Source organism: Periplaneta americana, chromosome 13 (assembly GCF_040183065.1).
Source record: "Periplaneta americana isolate PAMFEO1 chromosome 13, P.americana_PAMFEO1_priV1, whole genome shotgun sequence".
NCBI classification, from domain to species: Eukaryota; Metazoa; Arthropoda; class Insecta; order Blattodea; family Blattidae; genus Periplaneta; species Periplaneta americana.
The window spans coordinates 58,859,922-58,878,967 of record NC_091129.1 but is presented as its reverse complement, the minus strand read 5'-3'; the positions used below and the strand labels follow the sequence as shown (position 1 = coordinate 58,878,967).

The following is a 19,046-nucleotide window of genomic DNA, read 5'->3' as shown; positions in this document are numbered from 1 at the left end:
TCAAACGTCTGGATTTCAAGTTCCTAATTATGTCAGGTGAAGAATACAATGCGTGCAGTTCTGTATTGTGTAACTTTCTCCATTCTCCTGTAACTTCATCCCGCTTAGCCCCAAATATTTTCCTAAGCACCTTATTCTCAAACACCCTTAACCTATGTTCCTCTCTCAGAGTGAGAGTCCAAGTTTCACAGCCATATAGAAGAACCGGTAATATAACTGTTTTATAAATTCTAACTTTCAGATTTTTGGACAGCAGACTGGATGATAAGAGCTTCTCAACCGAATAATAACACGCATTTCCCATATTTATTCTGCGTTTAATTTCCTCCCGAGTGTCATTTATATTTGTTACTGTTGCTCCAAGATATTTGAATTTTTCCACCTCTTCGAAGGATAAATCTCCAATATTTATATTTCCATTTCGTGCAATATTCCCGTCACGAGACATAATCATATACTTTGTCTTTTCGGGATTTACTTCCAAACCGATCGCTTTACTTGCTTCAAGTAAAATTGCCGTGTTTTCCCTAACCGTTTGTGTATTTTCTCCTAACATATTCACGTCATCTGCATAGACAAGAAGCTGATGTAGCCCGTTCAATTCCAAACCCTGCCTGTTATCCTGAACTTTCCTAATGGCATATTCTAAAGCGAAGTTAAAAAGTAAAGGTGATAGTGCATCTCCCTGCTTTAGCCCGCAGTGAATTGGAAAAGGATCAGATAGAAACTGACCTATACGGACTCTGCTGTATGTTTCACTGAGACACATTTTAATTAATCGAACTAGTTTCTTGGGAATACCAAATTCAATAAGAATATCATATAATACTTCCCTCTTAACCGAGTCATATGCCTTTTTGAAATCTATGAATAACTGATGTACTGTACCCTTATACTCCCATTTTTTCTCCATTATCTGCCGAATACAAAAAATCTGATCAATAGTCGATCTATTACGCCGAAAACCGCACTGATGATCCCCAATAATTTCATCTACGTACGGAGTTAATCTCCTCAAAAGAATATTGGACAAAATTTTGTACGACGTCAACAAAAGTGATATTCCTCGAAAGTTACCACAGTTGGTTTTGTCCCCCTTTTTAAAAATAGGTACAATTATGGACTCCTTCCATTGTTCTGGTACAATTTCCTTTTCCCAAATAGCAAGTACAAGTTTATGAATTTCGCTATATAATGCACTTCCACCCTCTTGTATTAATTCTGCTGGAATTTGATCGATACCTGGAGACTTGTACTTTTTCAGATTTTCTATCGCAATTTCGACTTCTGAAAGCGTGGGTTCGGGTATAAATGGCTCAGCAGTTTGTATTTCAATATCGTCCCGATCATTTCTATTTGGCCTATGTACACTTAGTAGTTGCGCAAAATAGTTTTTCCATCTGTTTAGGATTGATGGAGAGTCTGCAAGCAAGTCACCATTCTCATCCTTGATCACGTTTACCCTTGACTGATATCCGTTCTTAAATTCCTTTATACCCTTATATAAATCTCGAATGTTTTTATTCTTACTATTTGTTTCTACCTCATTCAGTTTTTCCTTCAAGTAACCTCTCTTTTTATTCCTAATTGTACGACTTGCTTCCCGTCTTTCATTGAAATAATTATCTCTCTTCTCCTCAACTGGATCCTGTAAGAATTTCAATTTTGTCTGTTTCCTTCTTTCTACTACCATGCAACAATCTTCATCAAAACACGGTTTCTTTTTCTTAGTTTCATAATAACCTATGCTCTGCTCAGCTGCAATTTTGATACTATCTCTGATATTTTCCCACACGCTATTAACATCTAATTCTTTCTCAACTTCGTCGGAACTTTCTAAAGTGGCAAACCTACTCGAAATTTCGACCTGATAATTTTGCTTAGCTTCCTCGTCCTTTAATTTCAAAATATTGAATTTAGTAATATTAACTTGTTGCTCTACTCGCTTGGCTACTGATAATCTTTCTCTTAATTCTCCAATCACCAAATAATGGTCAGAATTACAGTCTGCACCCCTGAAAGTTCGAATATCTACTATACTAGTATGTCTCCGTTTATCTATCAAGATGTGATCTATTTGGTTGTGTGTCAATCCATCTGGAGAAGTCCAAGTATATTTATGTATATCCTTATGGGAGAATGTTGTACTTTTGACAATTAAATTTTTCGATGTGGCAAAGTTGACTAATCTAACTCCATTGTCACTACTAATTGCGTGTAGGCTCTCTTTTCCAATAGTTGGTCTAAAAATATCCTCCCGTCCTACTTTAGCGTTGAAATCCCCCAATAAAATTTTCATGTGATACCTAGGGAACTGATCAAAAGTATGTTCCAATTCGTCATAGAAGCTATCCTTTATATAGTCGTCTTTCTCTTCTGTAGGGGCGTGAGCATTTATAACTATGATGTCGCACCATCTACCCTTAAGTACTAAATATGATAACCTGTCACTGATAAATTCGACCTTTTTTACTGCTGATTTTATTCTTTTATGTACAAAGAATCCTGTTCCTAATTGGTGATTATTGTTTCCTTCCCCATAATACAACAAGTAATCTCCTATTTGTGATATGCCATTCCCATCTAACCTAACCTCTTGTACTCCCACAAAGTCTATTCTATATCTAGCTAGTTCTTTTGCTACTAATGTTACCCCTCCTGTTCTATAAAGACTAGTTACGTTCCAAGTGCCAAATCTCAAAACCTTATTCCTCTGCTGTGGTCGTGCCAGAGAATCAGTCCTATTCCGAGGCTTACTGTAGGAATTCGTAACAAGCTGTTTTTTACGGTGAAGGGTTGTTAGCCCTTCGCCCAACCCCCAAGCTGGAGGACCACCCCTTATTGGCTGTCCACGACTGCTTATTCAATATATTCGCAGCTACCCTCCATATCTGGAGGCCGTCTCCTCTATCCGCAACCTGAGGACGCGCCATGCCGATATTTGACGTGATTACAATATAGAATTATTATTTCATTTAAATTCCTGCAAAACTTATTACATCTACTCAAGTGTACAATTTATAAACGAAGTTAGGTAGTTTACAGTTTTTAATATTAAAAATATCTTTCATATGCAATGTAAAGAACAAAGGTTTCTTTTTATTAGGTAAACAAATGAACAATTAAATTTATACATGTCTTTCAAATGATAATTAAAAAAAAAAAAAAAATTGCAAACAGAAATAATTTTATTATTGTGAAATGTGTAAAATGTATGAGAAAGTACACATCATCTTGAGAAGACAGAATTTTTGGTAACAGTGAATATATTTCAATGTGCATCATTTCCAGTTAAATGACTGAACATTTACTGAATATGAACAAAATCTGTGAAAAAGATAAGAATAAATTACTATATGTAGACTGCACATCAAAAATCGTATAACAATACTTCCTCTTTATGCTTTGTATGAGAAAGTAAATAAGGATGGCAATGAAATTCGACGCAGTACAATATTTCCTACTACGTTTACAGAAACCTCAGCAATTACGCCCCTTAGCTACTCCATAACATTTAAATTCATGAAGTTACTGAGAGCATTTTGTAACAGTGCTCCAATGCCAAAAGAAGCAACTCGCAGTTCCATTTATTACATAGTTACGTCCTGACAACTAAATATATTTGTCCTAACAGTAACAATTACAAATAAATACACAGCGATTCAGTACTAGAATGCTGGGCTTTTAAGCTAGGAGGCTCAGATTCAATTCCTGTCAGTGTATCCTGAATTCATAACCTGTATTCAGCAAGCCCATGCTCCATGCAATGCAGGTGTTTTCTGTGGATATTCCAGTTCCCCTGTGACATTCCAACAATCTCCATTATCATCATTCATTATGAGTGTAATGCAGACCCACTGCCTCTCACTCTGGATAGTCTGTGACGAACTAAATGCTCTATGTAACTCGGCACTAGCAACATCTACGAAGCATGCTCATAGAGTTGGAAAGAATAATAGCAATTAAGAACCCTGGCATTGCAAAAAAAAAAAAAAGAAATCTTTATGTACCATAATGAAATATATTTATGTAATATCATAAACTATTGCATGTAGTGTCGAGGTGCATAGTTGGGAACCAAGAAATTAAGAAGTTTATCATGTATAGTGGCTTTACTTTTGAACAGAATTTGACTTAAATAACTTAACATGCAGAAGTATGGTGTGAGATGCGAAAAAAAGAAAATGTACAGAGAATAAAAGATCTACTACCTGAAGCACAACTGGGAGAATTAGGAAATGCCCGCAGAAACTCCCGAGCCATGTCTGTGAGATTGGAGAAGAAAATTCCCCCAACTTGTCGCACATACAGAACAGTAGCACCCTCTCTCTTGACACGCTTTAGCTGTGTCTTGAGGATGCAGCTGCAGAGTTTCAGGAACAAGTCACAAGCCTGTAAAGACAAATACGATTAAGACATCTCACGAATTCATTACTTACTTTCAATAGTTCTGAAAGCTAAAACTTTTCTTAGCAAATTAATATCTGTTAATTAATTAATTAATTTAATTAATCTGTTCAATATATTTTTACTTAAATTTTCGTTTTTATTAAGAAAAGTAATTAAGATATCAGATAGCATTATTAAAGAGACAAACAAAAATAAAGATGTAATAAAAAAAAGGCATTACTTTTTTGTTTCTAAATGCACAATATCACAGATGTTCGATTCAACTTCAATTTCAAGATATAAAAACACAGTACACAATAAGAAATTCATTTCTCCGCACATGATGAGATAAATCTAACAACGAAAATCGACTACAAAGAGTCACATATGAATTGAAGATAATGTCAGTGGCAACAACAACCACGTCGTCATCATCGTCGTCGTCGTCCTCATCATCATCATTGTCATCATCATCGTCACATCATGATTATCATCAACTTCTGGTCTGTTCTGTTTCCAGGGTTCAATCAGTCTCTCCAGCATTGCCTTGGTTGTCGAGGAGTTCTTTTCCCATTTAGTCTAAGACGCAAGATTTGGAGGGAAATTTGAGTTCTGTAACTGTTTCAGTCCATGTACCCAGTTACAGATGTGAAAACTAGTCCATGAAAAAATAGATTGAATTATCTGATATGGAAGTCCTAATCTCTTCATGTGGGAACAACTGAATACTTTTAACTTGTATAACTGGATGAACAAAAGTAACATTGATGTGAGCATGTCCAAGGAATGGACGATGAAAGGTTCTGAAAAACAATAATACATTTTAAACCAGAAAGAAACATATAACTGAGATGATCTAGAAAAAATTAGAAGATTCGTTCTTATCTAATTGAAATATGACAAATAAAACTGAGTAAAGACAACAACTACATGGGTTACTTTTTAGTAGTGGCAATTATGCTGCAGTGATGACGTGCAAAGGAGCCAGGCAATATCGTTTATACCACAGGTTGCTTACATGCCTCCCCTCCCTCAGAGCTAATGAACTCGCCCTCCACCCTCATGTCCGTTCACAGTGACAACAATAAGACGAACAGTTGTGAGCAACTGGTCGGAGAATATAGTTACAATGTTTTCGAAGCAGGAACAGAACTTGGTTAAAAATTCAATGTGCTACAGGTCGCACGGCAAGACAGTGTCATCAAGGACTGCAAGAGGCTTGCGGTGTGGCTGCGTTACCTTACCAAACAGTAGCAAGGTGGATTACAGCTTTCAGACAAAGATGCAAAAGTGTGCTGGACACGCCTCGATCTGGTCACCAAGCAGTAAGTGACGAACATGTACAGACTGTGTCTGCATTAGTGGAGTAGGATCGAAACTTAACAATTCGTGAGTTAGTGCAAGATACAGGATTGGCACCTTCGACTGTGCTTCACATCATGATGGACCCCTGAATATGCGGAAAATTGCCTCAAAATGTGTTCCGCATGATTTACATGCAGAAATGGCAGCGATCTGACACTTCTCATACTCTCTTGCAGTGCTATGAGCGTGAAGGAGAGGTTTTCTTATGGCATATCATTACAATTGATGAGACCTGGGCCAGATTTTATGAACCTCAGTTGAAACACCAATCGGAGTAATCACGAAAAACAACAGTTTGGCAGACTCCCACCAATGTAAAGGCTATGTTGATTTTTGCCTATGATGGGGATGGTGTGATCTTAAAGCATACCATTCCCCCAAGGCAGAATGTTAATATGAAGTACTATTGTTCGTTTTTGCGAAACAATCTGCAAGCAGCTCTGAGAAGAAAACTGCGATACTTTATGGATAACCCACTCATTGTTCTGCATGATAATGCGAGGGCGCATACAGCAGGAGTTGTGTCTGAATTGTTCAATCGCTGGGGCTGGGAAGTGCTCTATCACCTGCCATATTCTCCAGATTTAAGTCCCTGCGACTTCGAACTATGGTCTATACAAAACTAGAAAGGTATCGACAGTTCAGCAGCTTCTAAGCATCACCATGGCAACCGCTCAAACTAGCCAATTAGAGACCATGACAACAGGCCGACATTGGCGACTGTTTCACAGCGAGCACGTGCTTGGTTCGGAAGTGTTGATCTTCGTTACTGTGTTACAGCAAGTATTGGCGTTCTGTCATGGCTGTTGTTTTCTTAGATATTTTGTTGTTGATGAAGGTTGTATGTATGTATTTATTTACACTGCAAGTGGGCAAGCACCCGGTGGCAGTGGTATATACAATATTAACAATACACAGTTAAAATGATAAGCAATACACAATAAAATAGTTGAATTAGTTTGAGTTTAGTTTTAAATTTAATTTAGTTGTGAGTGTATTTGTAACGCGATTTATAGTCTCCGTGTGTTTCACTTATACAATGTCGCAAGGCATCACTCCTGCAGTTAGCAGCACAAAATGAACAACGGGCTCAGAGGGAGAAAGAGTGCTACAAGGGACAGCAAGAGGTCTAGAAGTAACGGAAAAAGTGCTCCTCTTACAAGTCAGGCGAGAGAAATTGTTTGTAATGTGCGGGACTATTTCCAGAAAGAAGAGACAATGGTGGGCCTCTTATTCCTGTACAACAGGTGGTAAATAGTATTGCAGAGGCTGCCAAAATAGGAAAGAACACCATCGTTAAAATAGGAAAGGAGAAATTTAAATTGAATGAGCAAGAGGATGGACCTTCCCAACTTGAAAGAAAAGGAAAGTGGAAAAGCAGGTGACAAATTTAGATGCCTTTCAGGAGGATGTAATCCGACAGCATGTACGCTATATTTATATTACTGACGGGAGAAGTATCCTAACTTCGCTTTGAGATGCGGATTTTTTCCATGGCAGTGTTTCTTCTCTCCACATTGTCTTAAAGAATTTAGGTTTCGAGAACAAAAAAATCAATGGTCGTAAGGTATTAATGGAGAGAAATTATCGCTTACACACTATGTACCATATTCGCATTCATTCATAAGTTTATTATTATTATTATTATTATTATTATTATTATTATTATTATTATAATATTCGTCTGGTTATAGACTACCATATGATACAAATTTATGAGTTTATGATTTCGTGTCAGCTGCTTAGTTCCGACACAGCAAATAGGCAGCGCATAAAGCTGCACTGCACTACCACACAACTTCACAATGTCGCTCCCTTTCCGCATGTGCGAGAGAGAACTGTCAATATCTTTCTATTTTTGTATAGACTGCAATCCCTAAGATGAAGGATCCACTTCACGGGATTCGCTTCCAAACAGTTGAAGATGTTTTACAGGCAACCGACCGCTCTATTTGCATCATCAACAAATTAGGCAGTGCCAATGGGATCCAACGGCTTCCACATAGCTGGGAACATGTTGTATGCAATGCTGGTGACTACATCGAAGGCTTGTAAAACTTAGAACCATGTAAGTATGCTATGTATCGAGAAAAAAATAGTTGCCAGAACTAAAAAATCAACCTATGTATTAATGTAACATTCTTTCGTTTTAATATGACAATTTTGCAAAGCCTTGTAAAGTCATTGTACCTCTCAGTTGACAATCCTGAACAGCTAAAAGCACTGAATTCTAAACACAGAAATAAAGTAAGCCTCATGAATACTACTTGAGAGTTACACACCTGTGTTGAACGGCCAAGTTGGTTCAGCAGACGAACAGCTCTCCTTGCAGCACGAAGGCCCCCTTGAAGTGACTTATCTGGAGAAACCTCTAGTTCCTTCATCAGAACCTCAGTGAGAGCTTTTGCTCGAGTCTCCACTTTACGCCTACAATAAAGCAACTGGAAGTCAGTCTAACTGATTTCACATTTTCATAATTCATTGTTTAGCGTAGATTTAATGTCTGCATTACTGGAGTTCAAGAAATCTGATTAGATTTTCTGTTTTTAAGAAAAATCTCTGAAATTTTCTATCATGCAAAATAATAAAAATTACTTTTTCAATATCCTCATGCATTTGAATAAAGAAAATTCCAATGCAGGGCTGATTTTTTTAATAAATGTCCAATTATAGCATCACAAATGCAAAAATCAAATATTTATTTTTCATGACATCTGGAACCATTATATCTCTCATCACAACTTCAAATTTCAACTAGGAAGCAACACATTTATATTGCATCAGTTAATATACTACTCAAAACATTGCTCTGCATTACTATCATTATAGTTGCAACGCTGTTATTCCTGGTGTGACTCCTTCTCTTTGCTTACGCCTTAAGAAGTGAAGACTCTATAAAGTCTAGGTACGTAGTATTGTTCGCCATTTTTGTTCTTTCGTTGCCGAGCTACCAGACGAGAAATCTATTTTCCACACTGTTAAACATTATCATGTCGTGGCTCCTATGATAATAAATCAAACGCACTGTAATTGAGCAAATAATTGAGTGGCAAATAATGTCCTCGTGTGTTTTCTGTGAATGCCAACGAAAGAGCCAAAATGGTGGGCTATTATATTAAGTATTTATCGAGCCTTAGGAAATGCATAACGTTATCAGGAGCGAATCACAAGATGCACACGTTTAAATGTAGCTGACCTGCAACGTGATTGGCTGCTGGAAATAACAGCGACGGGACTATACATCTTTCACCACAACTTCCAGTTTCAAGTAGGAAGCAACACATCTGTATTGTATCAGTTAATATACTACTCAAAACATTATAATGACTTATCTGCATTATTACCATTACATCTTCCACCATGACTTCCAGTTTCAACTAGGAAGCAACACATCTATGTTGTATCAATTAATATAGTACTTAAGAATTTAGTTATAATAACAACTTTCTAGTGTTAAATTTACCACTTAGTTTTCAATTTAACACTAGAAAGTCGTTATTCTCAAGTGATGTAAAGTGTTAAAAGTGTGTAATCAAGATATTAATATGCTATTGAAACATTAGATAAGGCTCAAAATAAACCTTCAGGCCTTCCTCCGTGATAATAAAAAAAGCATAAGAAAAGATTCAGTTAGCAGAGAAAGTGGTTATGGACTGGAATATCCTGGGTCCAATCCCAGGTGCTGTGTGCCCAGGTTTCGAGCAAGCAACCCCACTCATCCCTAGGCCAACACCCTCCATGCGTCACCAGCAATCATTCGGGAAATGCTATGGAATGATAACGAAATGGAGAAATGGTGACAGAATGATGTAAATGCCTTATTTGGGGAAAAACAGGAGAATCCCTGCAAAAACCCCAACTGCGACTTAGTCCGCCACAAGTGTCACTATGAATTTTTTCAATTAAAAAATCCCAGACCTGACCGGGAATCGAACCCGGACCACCTGCATGACAGTCTGAAGGTCTGACCATTCAGCCACCGCAGAGGGTAAGAATTTACCATAGTTTATACATAAAATTTACTAATGGCTTGTAGAGAAGTTATTATTTTTAAGACTGCTCCATGAAGTGATATAATAAAATTTCAAAGTTAACTTTGCTTTTCCCAATACTCCATAAGTCTTTCTGAGTGACTGATTTTTTTACGAAACTGGATTAATTAATACGTAATAAATTATGAATAACAGATCATCTATGCTTACTAGCACAATTCCATTTGTCATCCTTCTTACAATGTTAAGTAATACCCCTGAATAACATCTCTCGCTTTTAGTTATTAACTGATTCATTTTGGTATGTTGTAATATTATATACATATATATTATTTTCTAATACGAAATTCTACATTAAAACTCTTGTCTTATAAAAGATTTGCTTTATTCACGGTGGCATGGTGCTAGTGAGTTGAGTCCATAAGCAGGAGGTCTGGGTTTAAATTTCGTTCTACCTGAATTTATAACCTTTACTGGGCAAGTTTGGGTACAGGGATTTTCTCCAGTGACATCCCCAGCAATTCTCCATAATCATCATCATTCATTAGGAGTGAAATGTGGACCCACCACCTTATTATGTATAACAATCAGTACTGTATTTAAAGACCTAATATCTGTAATGACAGGATCAGTAGCAGTATTTTTGTCAAGGAATTCTCTTGCTCTCTCCAAAAGATTATAAGCTTCCTCGAAATGGCGCTGTGCAATGCAGACATCCAGATCTTCTGGCACCTCCATCAACCATTCTGGTAATTCAGGTTCTGCACTGGAATCATCTGCATCTTCAAATGCTGCAAAGAGAATTTATGTTACCAAAATATGAAGATTAACAATTCAAGGAAGAAATTCTGAACAAAATGTTTACTATTATTCCTATGCCCTTATGTAATAAAGGGTTAAACTTTCCTTTTACAGGAACTTTACAAAAATGCATATGTTTTGCAACCACAACATCAATTGTAGGATATATTTTACAGTATACATTTCCACCAGTAAGAATTTCGCCAACAACGAAAATGATGACATAACAACACACTAAAGGGAGGAATAGTAAGGCTGATTTTGACGTGAAACGTTCATGTTCGAGATAAAAGAAAGAAAAACTGTAATGTTTTGGCATGAAATGTTTACTCTGACACCCCTTGTGGTACTATAGAAACAGAAGTGTAAGATAAATTTCAACCCTCATGGTTTTCCATGTGGTCTGTCTGTTTCATTCTCCATTTAATATATCTTGAAGTTTTCCACACAATAGTCATGGAAATATGGGTTATGTATATACATGAATATGAAATAAAATATATTGCAGTATTAAAAAAACACATGTTGTATTTTATTACTTCAATTCAAGTACAGTCGTTTCACACAATCACTGGGATTTCCTTAAATTTCTTGTCAAATGTTTAATGCTCTTCAAGATCTCGAATTTTAATGCGTGATTAGCATGATCTACTTCGGAGTGAAAGTAAAGGCAGGAGTTCCTGTGTCACAGATTTACAGGACGTAAAAGAACCCTAACCCATGCAAAATTATTAGTCAGTTGTTCCTTGCACTCATCAACTGTCTACTATTCAAATAAACGTCTTGTAAGGTCACAGAATTTAAATGGCCCAAAAAGAAGTCCATAATTCTAATTGATTTTCGCAGAATTTAAATGGCCCAAAAAGAAGTCCATCATTCTAATTGATTTCGAAAGTCAGTTTTAATTTCGATGAATACATAGCTGAAATATTCACTTATGAGAAGTATAACCTCATTGTATTATTCTCATCGTGATTATATTCACAGGAGTGGCTACAGGGGTAGGGCTGCAGGACACTGCACCTCTGAAAATAAATTTAAAACCTTTCTTTATTTCACTTTGCCCAATAAATTTAGTTACGTTACTAATGAATCAGAATATTTTCACCAGTTGCGAACTGCCTACTACTTGTTGATGTAATCATGGGCTCGAAAGATGCAGTCCTTAGAGTGTTGCTAAGTAATTTTGCCGTGACAAGTCGTAATCCCCCTTCCCTCCACACCCCAGCAGTAACAAGCAGACAGGGCTGAAATTAAAACGCTCCTATTTCTACTATTGATTATTGCTGGAAAGCTTTAAAACCGGAGCCTCTGACTGGACTAGTAATTGAATCAGCATTGCCAACCATTCGTATTTACTTTATATTCGTATCATGTATAATGTACAATTCGACCCTCAGGTAGTATGCTAAATGTATGAATCGACCAACAAATTATTTTTTCGTTAAATTTTTATGGAATTTTTATTTTTACGAAAAGAAAAGTGAATGACAATTTGTGATCTGGAGTCGATCAGAAAACAATCCCTAGGAGTCGAAAAACAGATTGCAAGGTATTTCCCTTTCTCAATGTCGAAATTTCCCTTTCTTATACAAAATAGCATTCGATACAAATTGTGATATTCACAAAATAAATTAATATTGCAGTAGAATCCTATTAGTACTAATCCTGATAATCTGAAATTCCAGATAATCCGTGAATAAACAAACAAACAAATAAATAAATAGAGAGAGAGAGAAGAAGAAGAAGAAAAAAGTATTTGGACTGAAACTCAATTTAATGTTACAGTATATAGAAATGTACAATGTATGGGTACAGTACAACTTAATTTATCACTAGTGAATAAATTAATCTTTATTTTCTATATTATTGTGATAAACAGTCAAGAGATAAGGCATAGTTTCCCTGCTTGGATTCCTATCCCCTGCTCAATCTGAAATTTCGATAATCTGAACAGGCCCCAGTCCCAATTAGTTCAGACTGGCGGAATTCTACTGTAGTTTCATTGCCAGTGACGACTTACGAACTTTAGAGGTGCTCTGCTATCTTAAAATTAATAACGACATACTCGTACTTAAAGAATCATATGGTGAAAGACAGACTGAATGTTGTATGTTGTCAATAGAGAAGACAACGTTAATGGCAATTCCTGAATTCAAACGTGCTACTGACAAGTTATATGAGAAGAATCATTGCATGGGATTCCAAATCAAGTCATCATAATCATCATCATCATTATCATCATCAACTTATCATGTCCTCCTTTTGGAAGGTCAATTCCAAATATGCCTCCATTCGTCTCTGTCTTCCCAAGCTTTTTCCTGTTTATTTCATCTCACTTGTATCTGCATTCTTGTAAGTAAGGTAAGTGCATGTTATCACCACAGCCGTAGCCAGAATTATTTTTCGGGAGAGGATGACACAATGATGTTATGTAGTGTTATGCACTTTTCCAATACAGTATATAAAAAAAAGACACAATTGACTACATTAGCATAGTTCATATTATAAGTCTATGAGGAGTAACATAGATAAATTTTTCTATCACTTCTTCAAGTTTGATTGCAGTGCTCCTATGAACAGACATCAAAGCGAGACAACAATCTTTCGTCTCACATGCAATTGCGAAAATAATTAATTATTCAGTTGAGATAACACTGTAAGCACACACTCTGGCCAATCAATTTTTGGAATTTTTTTTCCATTTACATTTTCACAGACAATTTTAAATTCTGATTTCAGTCCATCATTGTTGAAGAACATAGGAAACAATTCAGTAATAGCAGTACCTGTACACTCCTCGAATTGCTTTCTGTTCACTACACTGTTTTGGAAATATCGAAAATAATGATGAAATCATTGATCTATATTTAATAAATATTTCATTTAATTGTCCTCTTAAATCATCTAGGAATGAAATAAAGATATTTCTTCTAAAATAGACTTCTGTTGTTTTCACATGTAATTCCAATACACGATCTATGTGTTTGATGAGAAGTAATATGAGGAGCTGTTAACTTTTTGACTCCTTATGTCAGCTTTAGTCAGCAATATCTGTATCACTGAAAAAACCGAAAGTCGACTTTAATAGTCATCTGCACCACTACAAAATCCACTAGACTACCACTCGTACAACATTAACCTCGTTTTAATAGGAACAGTAAAGAAAGATAAACATACAAAAGAAGAACTAAAACAAATAACGTTGTGCACTATTACAGAGAGACTCTCATCATCAGAATGGCTACACATCTATACAAATGGCTCATTAATAAATAGAGGAACAAATCCCGGAGCTGAAGTACACTCATCTCTTTTTTTCACACTATATAGCTATAGGTGAAAACAAATCAAATTTTGATGCAGAAATTGAAGCAATACTTTTTGCCCTCGAGCAATTAATATGTAGACCGAAAATGTTTTACAATGCTGTCTTACTAGTCGACTCAAAAGCTACAATACAAACTATAGCATCAAACAAATTGCCCCTTACAAATAAAATTAATGAAATTCGAAAAATAACAAAAATACTAGAAAACTTAAAGAAAATACACTTCCAATGGATACCATCACACGTTGGCATAAATGGGAATGAAATTGCTGATGAATTAGCAAAAAAAGGCACAAAACTGCATAGACAAAACAAAGTTTTGAGTACACACACATTAGGCATCAAAATGAAAACCAAATCAGAAGCAGAAATACTCCATAAAATTAATCAACAATTACAAGGGAAAAAATGGGCAGATATCAACAAACAAGAAGCAAGAAGCAAAATGGATTAAATGATCCCAAATTGCTGCCATTAGAGAACAACTTTAGTAGCCATACGCATGCATTAAAATGTCATATTATGGTATTTAAATCCCGGTCAGCTATGTACCACAGAAGTATTTAAATTCCGGTACTGCATGGTTAATTTTATCACAAATTCGTTTGATAAACAAGATAGTTCTGAAAAGAAAAGCTTCTTGAACGTCTCTTCTGAATTTTCACGCATGTCAGTTAAGATTTTAAAAATATTTTTATTATTCTCAGTTGCCTGAGAGAGATCACAAGTGACTTTCTAAAGTGCTTTGCTTGTTAAAGCCAAAGTTAAAGAAATTATTTCTTTACATACAATCAGAGAAACAATGAATTCACTCTTTTTCATGGCACATAATAGTTGACTAAATATTGATGATGTGCTTAAATCAGGATTTTATTTTAAAGCTTCCAAAATATGCAGAACTGGAAGATAGATATCAACAAGGGGCAGTGATTTCTTTACATTGTGTTCCTAATCTCATCACTAAAGGAAGGTTACCAGATATCCAGGTTTCCCAGGGACAGTTCCCAAATTTTGCTTTTTGTCCCCAAACAAAGTACGTCCCTAAATTTCCTTCAATTTAATAATTTGTCCTCAGATACCCTGGATCTTCAGTGTTATATAATTTTATGAAAATGCTGTTGAATATCTCAGTGCCTGGGGTATTCATTCACAAGATGAAGTAGGTCTCTGTGGAATGTATATTGCTGAGATCTTCTCCAGAAAGAGAAAAATTTGAAGAGACAATCCATAACTTTTCTTCAAATGTACACGGACTGGACCTGGATGAAATAATTTATTTGATGAAATTTCTTACCAGAAGAAATATGTGACTTCAGAGAAATAGCAAAGTGAAACGAAGAAAATGCTGATCCTTTTTTCTGAGAAAATTATTTCCTGTTCACAACTCCAGAAACTGATTGAACTATCTCTGTCTCTTTTTGGAAGTAATGCTTCAGTGGAGAGAGTTTTTTCTTCAGTGAATTTGATGTGGACATCCCAAAAATCCAGACTGAGTTTAGAAACTGTATGAGCCATGCTTGCTATCTTAACCAACTTCAACATGATCCTTCACGAAGTTGCTGCAAAATTGGGTATCGAGAGAAAATCTACTTAAAAAATTCACTTTTCTGAAAATACCAGTAGCTTAAGTAGTAGTTAGGCAGAATGAATATTTTTAGTATGTAAATAGGATGAGTATTTTTTTCCTTTAAAGTGAGCAAAAACAATATATATGAATGGCAAGCTAACTTAAATATTAAAAGTAGTCCTTTTTCATATGTCGATATATGTCCACGAAAATTGTGAAAAAAAAATCTGGTAACTTTATGCTAGTGACGATTCAAGACTTCAAATTCGAGATCACTGCTCAGAAATGAGTGAACTCCACTATTATTAGTATAAATGAAACTCAGGATATAAATGAACAGCCAAATGTAGATTGTGAAGAACTAATTTCCATTTCGTTCTCCATCTTCCTGATTTCGGGAGAGGGGGGGAGAAATTGATCCCCCTTCATCCCCCCCTGCCTATGGCGCTGGTTATCACTATATTTCTATTTGATAATGTACTGTTTTCATTAGATCGCTCTAGAAAGAAATGGAGGGCAGACTATAACAGTTATTTCACGGCTACAACATGAAAGGAAGATGATGACTGTAATATTTACGATTCAGCCCCCTCATGATTCAACTCCATATGCCGCCACTGTACATCTAACTTTCTAGCAATAATGTATCATCCATTAGCTAAAATATTATGTAGAGCACCAGCTTTCCGTAGCAAATAATCACGAGACTAAGGCAAAATTTCTGGTGGACAAGAAGAGTGCTGTGGCAAGTTCCCTTATGATAATTTATTATCAAACTCTTATTATCTCTCTTTCAATAGGAAGTGTCTAGTCTTGTTATCTCTCCAAAACATCATTCAGCACATACATGTAGCAACTGACAAGCTTCTTGAGCTAACTCTAGAGGAAGGACAAAAATATCATGAATAATAAACACTCACGATTGCTTGGTGATTCCAGTGATTCAGATCTGGATGGTCGTGAAGGAGAGCGCTCAGTTGGATTAGCTGATTCCCGCTTTTGCTGATCCTGAGCAAGACGAGCTTTCTTTGCTTGTTCAAATTTGTCCAGCCATTCTTTCTGAGAAAATGTGAAACAAAATGTAATTATTAAATGTTTAAGCATCAACACCAACAGTCTACGAAACATAAAGTCACAACAAAATAAATGCGCAATTACATGTGTCTTTAAAGTACACTTACTATATATAGCATTTAACACTGTAAATGTCAAAATACCATATATATATATGGGAATACTATGCTCCATCAAATAATCCGTACATCCTAATTTTAGGAGACAGAAAAAAAAAAGAGGTGAAGTGGTACTAACCATATTTCAAATAATGCGCGCACCCCAGTTTTTCTTCGCTAAATTCCAGAAAAAATATGCACGGAGTATTCGCGTATATGATTTACTAGCAAAAACAATAGATGAAAATATACAATATGACAAACATAATCTCAGCACCTGGAATAGAGAAGAGAAGAAACGAAACATGAAGATAAATGTCAATAAAACAAAAACTATGATCAGCAGCAGAGAATAAAAAATTCATGACTAAAATAGGAGATCAAACTCTGGAACAAGTGACACAATTTAAATATCTAGGTTCTGTAATCAATCGGAATGACGAATAGATGAGAAAATTAATACCAGAATTTCAGCAGAATAAAGACTACTCTATGTACTAAATAGAAATTTTATATATCTATATAAAAAAGAAGTTACAAACATAACTAAATTAACAGTATATAAAACTATATAGTCTATGTATCTACATTAATATATGTACCTGAATTATGGTCTATAACCTCGAAAAATAGGAGCTGACTTCAAGCCACTGAAATGAGATACTTGAACGAGGAGAATAGAAAACCAGAAGGGAGAGAAGAAGGAAGCAAATGATAAGAATAAGCTTAGGGGGCTACTCCACTTAGAGATATAATAGAATCTTCTAAATTGCGATGGTTCAGACACGCAGCTAGAATTAATAATGAAAGGTATCCTAAAATGGCCTGGCAAGCAAGAATAGAAGGAAAGAAACCCACAGGAAAAGCCCGACAAACTTGGGAAGAAGGAATGAAAGTCCTCATGAGAGAAAGGAGGATTAAATGGAATGTAGAAAAGACAAGGTCGAATCTCCCTATTACACACGTGTTAACAACTGGTTATAGTGCCAGTAGGTTGTATATGTCATTTACTATACAAACAGAAGTAAGTCTGTTATAGATAAATGACGGAAAATTATAAAGTGACTTATAGATCTAGCTCCCATGCTTTCATAAATTTGTAGTAGGTAATGTTGTTGTTGTTGTTTTCTAATGCCAGGCGTTTGACAATAAAGTCATTTGACCTCTTGCACTCCAATATTTTTCAAAGATATTATCATGACCAGCCAATGAAGCACAGATTTTGAGGTGCTCCGAATCCATTTCTTGGTTTGAGTTGCACAATGGGAAGTTAGGGGACTGATATATTCCAATTCTATGCAGGTGTTTAGCCAAACAATCATGGCCTGTTGCCATTCTAAATGCAGCTACAGACGATTTTCGTGGTAAATCGGGAATTAACTGTGGATTTTGATGCAGAGAGTTCCATTTTTTCCCTTGGGATTGTGTTATCAAATTTTGTTTGTTGAAGTCTAAGTATGTAGATTTAATAAATCTCGTCACAGAGTAATATGTAGATTTAGTAACAGGTCTGTAAGTAGCAGTGCTGCCCTTCTTTGCTAAAGCATCCGCATTCTCGTTTCCCAGGATTCCACAATGGGATGGTATCCATTGGAATACAATTCTTTTATTGAGTGATATTAATTGAGAGAGCATTTTAGTTATTTCTGCTGTTTGAGATGAAGGTGTGTGTTTAGAGACGATTGATAGAAAAGCTGCTTTGGAGTCTGACAATATAACTGCATTCCTAAATTTATTGATGTGGCATAGAAGATTCCTGAGACATTCACTTATTGCAATGATTTCACCATCAAAACTTGTTGTTCCATATCCAAGTGATCTATAAAGTGAGAAGAGACAGCAGGTAACACCTGCACCGGCACCTTGTTCTCTGGAGATCAAGGATCCATCGGTGTATAAATGAAGCCAGTTTTGTGGAGGATACCTAATATTAATTGTCTCTAATGAGGTAATGAGTGACAAGAAGAAAATAAATATTTAAAAAAAAGACTAAGTGAGTCCCAAATCCATTGTGTAAGTTAGTTTAAAGAGAAAATTCTTTTGTCATCAAGGCAAATGTAAGAAAAAATTCCCGACAACAGCCTTGGTTTAAATCTATACCAAAGCAAATATAACTACGCACTTGACAGCTGTTATTAAATTTGTGTTGGCAATCCTTCCCATGAAAAGACTGAAGAACACTGTATGGTACCCTTCTGAACCAATCACAACGTAACATTTTCTATCACCAGCTTCTGTTGTTAGGAAAAGCACTGCTGTGTTGTCAGTTTGCTACATGCTGTGTTACATGGTGTTACTACTACGTACGTAATTTGTGTGTTAGTGCTATAAAATAAGTCGCTGTGAAATGTCGCAAAAAAAAAGTCGTTCAGAGAATAATAGCTCACAGAATGAGAATTCTTTGCATAAAAGCGCAGCATTAAATGGTA

The 19,046-nt window shown here is 35.8% G+C and overlaps 1 protein-coding gene across 1 annotated transcript in view; it reads right to left on the bottom strand.

Annotated features, from left to right (window-relative positions):
- Exo84 (exocyst 84) overlaps window positions 1-19,046 on the bottom strand; it is a 78,009-nt gene that overhangs the window by 26,897 nt on the left and 32,066 nt on the right. The window contains exons 6-9 of the mRNA XM_069843305.1: window positions 16,366-16,504; window positions 10,354-10,537; window positions 8,037-8,181; window positions 4,212-4,392 (exon numbers count right to left, since the gene is read on the bottom strand). Of these exons, the coding sequence (XP_069699406.1) occupies window positions 4,212-4,392; window positions 8,037-8,181; window positions 10,354-10,537; window positions 16,366-16,504 (649 nt within the window). The remainder of the gene's footprint in view (window positions 1-4,211; window positions 4,393-8,036; window positions 8,182-10,353; window positions 10,538-16,365; window positions 16,505-19,046) is intronic.